The sequence below is a fragment of the Pteropus alecto genome, unplaced genomic scaffold (assembly GCF_000325575.1).
Source record: "Pteropus alecto unplaced genomic scaffold, ASM32557v1 scaffold13, whole genome shotgun sequence".
In the NCBI taxonomy this organism is placed as follows: Eukaryota; Metazoa; Chordata; class Mammalia; order Chiroptera; family Pteropodidae; genus Pteropus; species Pteropus alecto.
This window is the reverse complement of record NW_006434373.1, coordinates 2,560,279-2,563,444: the sequence shown is the minus strand read 5'-3', so window position 1 is coordinate 2,563,444 and position 3,166 is coordinate 2,560,279. Positions and strand designations below refer to the sequence as shown.

The following is a 3,166-nucleotide window of genomic DNA, read 5'->3' as shown; positions in this document are numbered from 1 at the left end:
CAACCTCCCCCCGCACCCCCGCCCCCTGCCCCTGGAGCCTGACTGAGCTCACACCCGAGGGTTAAAGGAAAAAGAAAGTGGCAGTTTAGGCAGAAAGGAAATGAGTTGCTGCCTCCAGGAACCCAACAAAGTATCCAGGACAGCTCATCAGCTATTTTACAAAATCCTCTGAGGATCAAGATTTGGCGATGTTCATCGTGTTCTTGTCACTGAAGAAGAAAGTAGCCTGTCGAAATTACTTCATACCCTAGATGCTGGAGATGCCCACTCTGACACCTAAAGTCAGCTCCTGCTCCAAAAACACCACCCCTCATGGTAAAAGAGCAGGTTATCATGTCAGTCACTATAGGGTTCTCGGTTTGGGCACCCAATGCCAATCCTGCATTATCTTCTTGTAAACCAAGGACAGTAGAGAAGTCCAGTCAGTCAACAAAAGGAGCAAAAAGGCCAGCCTTGTCCAAAACAGGCAGACAAGTTGTGTTAATCTGATTTCATATGACTTCTGGAGTTTGCGTTCCATCGTTACCAAATGCTTAATGCTAGAGAGTCAGCTTAAACAGTAAAGGATCTTAGAGAAACTTTACTTTGCAGCCTGGAGTTTGAGAAAAGAGCAGAGAAGGGTACATTCGTATCACAGTGTGACTGCAAAGAAATTAGTCAAAATGTTAACTGCCATATGAAAAAAGCAATATAAAAAAAAAGAGGACAGAGGAGGAGTAGATATATTTCAGTGGACTCTATTAACTCAGTTTTAAGTAGAGAATTAGTTAAAATCAAGACTGGTGCACCCAAGTTGACAATTTAAAAATTCTAGACAAGACCTGTTGGGTACCTATATAATTTTTAAAGTTCTGATATATACATTAAAAAAAAACGAAAGGTCAGATCTTAAAGTTTCAGGCTTCTAAAAAGTCATGCTCATTGAAAATGTGCCACGCTCTTTACAGTTTCATTACAGTATCTTATTCTTTTCATAGGGAAGGAAATATATTCTACTCTAACACTATAATTGACAGTATAATTTTGCAGTTAAACTGAAAGCTTCAATCGAGATCTTCTAAGTTGTACTTTTGAAAAACCACAAATACTATACACACTAAAAATAATTCATTACCTATCATAAAAATGCTTCTACAGAAAATCACTTCAAACCCCTGTAACATACATGAGCTGAGATCAAGCAGGTGATAAAGAAACTGGAAATTGCAGATATGCTCAGGACTGAGAAGAGATCTGAGTTTTGTTTCCTGCTGTCCTAGCTAAACCTTGGGAGGAAGGCTCTGTGCCTCAGTTTCCTCTTTTGTAAAAAGAGAGGGTAATTATACTAGTTTTGCTCACCCCTCGTTGTAGATATCAGATGAGATCGTGTTTGTGAGAGTACTTAAATATTTGAATCTGGTTACCACTAGCAGGCTCAGCGCAGAACGGTGACAATCTGAAGCCAGACACTGCCATGGCAACCAGACACTACCATAGGGTACACAAGTGACACAGGTCCTCTCTTTGGAGCCAGGGATGCTTTTAAAGTGTCACCCAATTGTCACTAAACCCATCGAGTGGCTGAACAGTAAGAGTTTCCCAACCAGCAAAGGAGAACTAGTGGGAACAGAGAAGAGCCAAAGGTGCCCGTGCACTGTGAATGGGGCCTGATCCCTGAATTAGGGTCACCTGTCTTGGGAGGGAGAGACCCTGTGCGTGTCCGGGGTTGTTTGTCCTGGGGGATCCTGCTCTGGGGGGACCCTGTCCCTGCCTTAGAGGGCTCCTGCCCTGTGGGACACTGGCCCTGGGGGAACCGTGCCCTGGGGAGTCCTGTCTTAGAGGACCTTGACCTGGAGGACCCCGCCCTGGGAGCCGTAACTCTCAAGCGGGAAGCCCCTCGCCCCACGTCCCTGAGTTGTTCCACAACAGTGTGGGCCCAAGCGGCGCCAGCCCTCACCTGCGGTGTCCCAAATGGAGATGTTGTAGGAGCGCCACTGCTTCAGGTAGAAGGCGCCACCCACAGTGCTGACCGTGTCCGAGAAGCGCCGCTCCATGTACCTCTGAAGCAGCGACGTCTTTCCCACGTTCATGTCCCCCAAAAGCACGATCTTCCCGTCGGGCTTCCTCATCTTCCCGCAAGAAGCCCCCCTCTGGTTCTCCGCTCCCGTCCGGGACCCGGGACTCGCGGAGACCCGGACTAGCGAGCACCCGAACTCGCGGGGACCCCGAACTTGCCGGGACCTGCCGAGACCTTCCGGTCAGGACGCCTGGAAGCGCGGAAGAAGCACGTGTCTGCGGTGGGGAAGGAGAGGGGAACTGATCCAGGGGGCGAGTCCAGGGCGCCCCCGGCCCCGCCCCGCGCCCGGCCCCGCCTCCCGGCTCCGCCCCCCACTCCCCTCTCGACAACTCCCCCTTCCCGGCTCCGCCTTCCTCAGCGGTCCCAGCACCCTACCCCGGCCTCGCCCGGGACCCTGCCCCTCCTCTCCTCCGGGCCACCCAGGCCCCGCCGCTCCCTGCCTCCCAGCAACCCATCCCGGTCCAGGTCCTCCACACCCCCTGCCTAGTCCCCCACTCTCCTCCCGGCGACTCCCGGCACTGCCCTTTCATTCCTCGCCTACCCCGGCCCCTTCCCATCAGTTCAAACCCCAAGGACGCGTCCCTGAGCGACGCCGGAGGCCCCGGACACTTATGACCTCAGAGCCCTGAGGTCCGGGGCGAATGATGGGAGCCCCTTCCCAGTCCAATCCACCCAGGGCTTTCCCAGCTGTGTCTATTTCTTTATCTCTGTATGTGCAAATGTAGCCACTAGTCAAGGTCATAAAAGTTTACCTTAAATGAGCGTCTGTGAAAACCCATCGTAAGACTCCAACTGTTAATGGTTAGAAAACGGGAGGAGAGGAGACTACAGGAGGAGTGGTTTCTAGTGTTTTGTTTTGTTCTGTTCACTTTTGCAAGAAACTATTTATGCTCTGTTAACATTTGAAAAGGAGACAGCCATTTCCATTTAAAACTTTGGAGTGAAAGTTTGACTGTGGTGGTTGCAATGACTGCTAGCAAAATCTCTCCTTCCTTTTTAATAGAGCAGACCTTTGAAATGTTTCTAAAATATTCAATGTGTGGGATTTGGTATTTATTTTAGAGAAAATGCTGATGTGGAACTCTGCTTTAGTTTGAACACCTGTGGATG

General features: G+C 49.9%; 1 protein-coding gene across 1 annotated transcript in view; it reads right to left on the bottom strand.

The window, feature by feature from the left end:
* Positions 1 to 2,308, bottom strand: part of RAB20 (RAB20, member RAS oncogene family) — a 28,199-nt gene extending 25,891 nt beyond the window's left edge. The window contains exon 1 of the mRNA XM_006909365.3: positions 1,937 to 2,308. Coding sequence (XP_006909427.1) covers positions 1,937 to 2,108 — 172 coding nt within the window. The 5' untranslated portion in view covers positions 2,109 to 2,308. The remainder of the gene's footprint in view (positions 1 to 1,936) is intronic.
* Between the last annotated feature and the right edge of the window lie 858 nt (positions 2,309 to 3,166).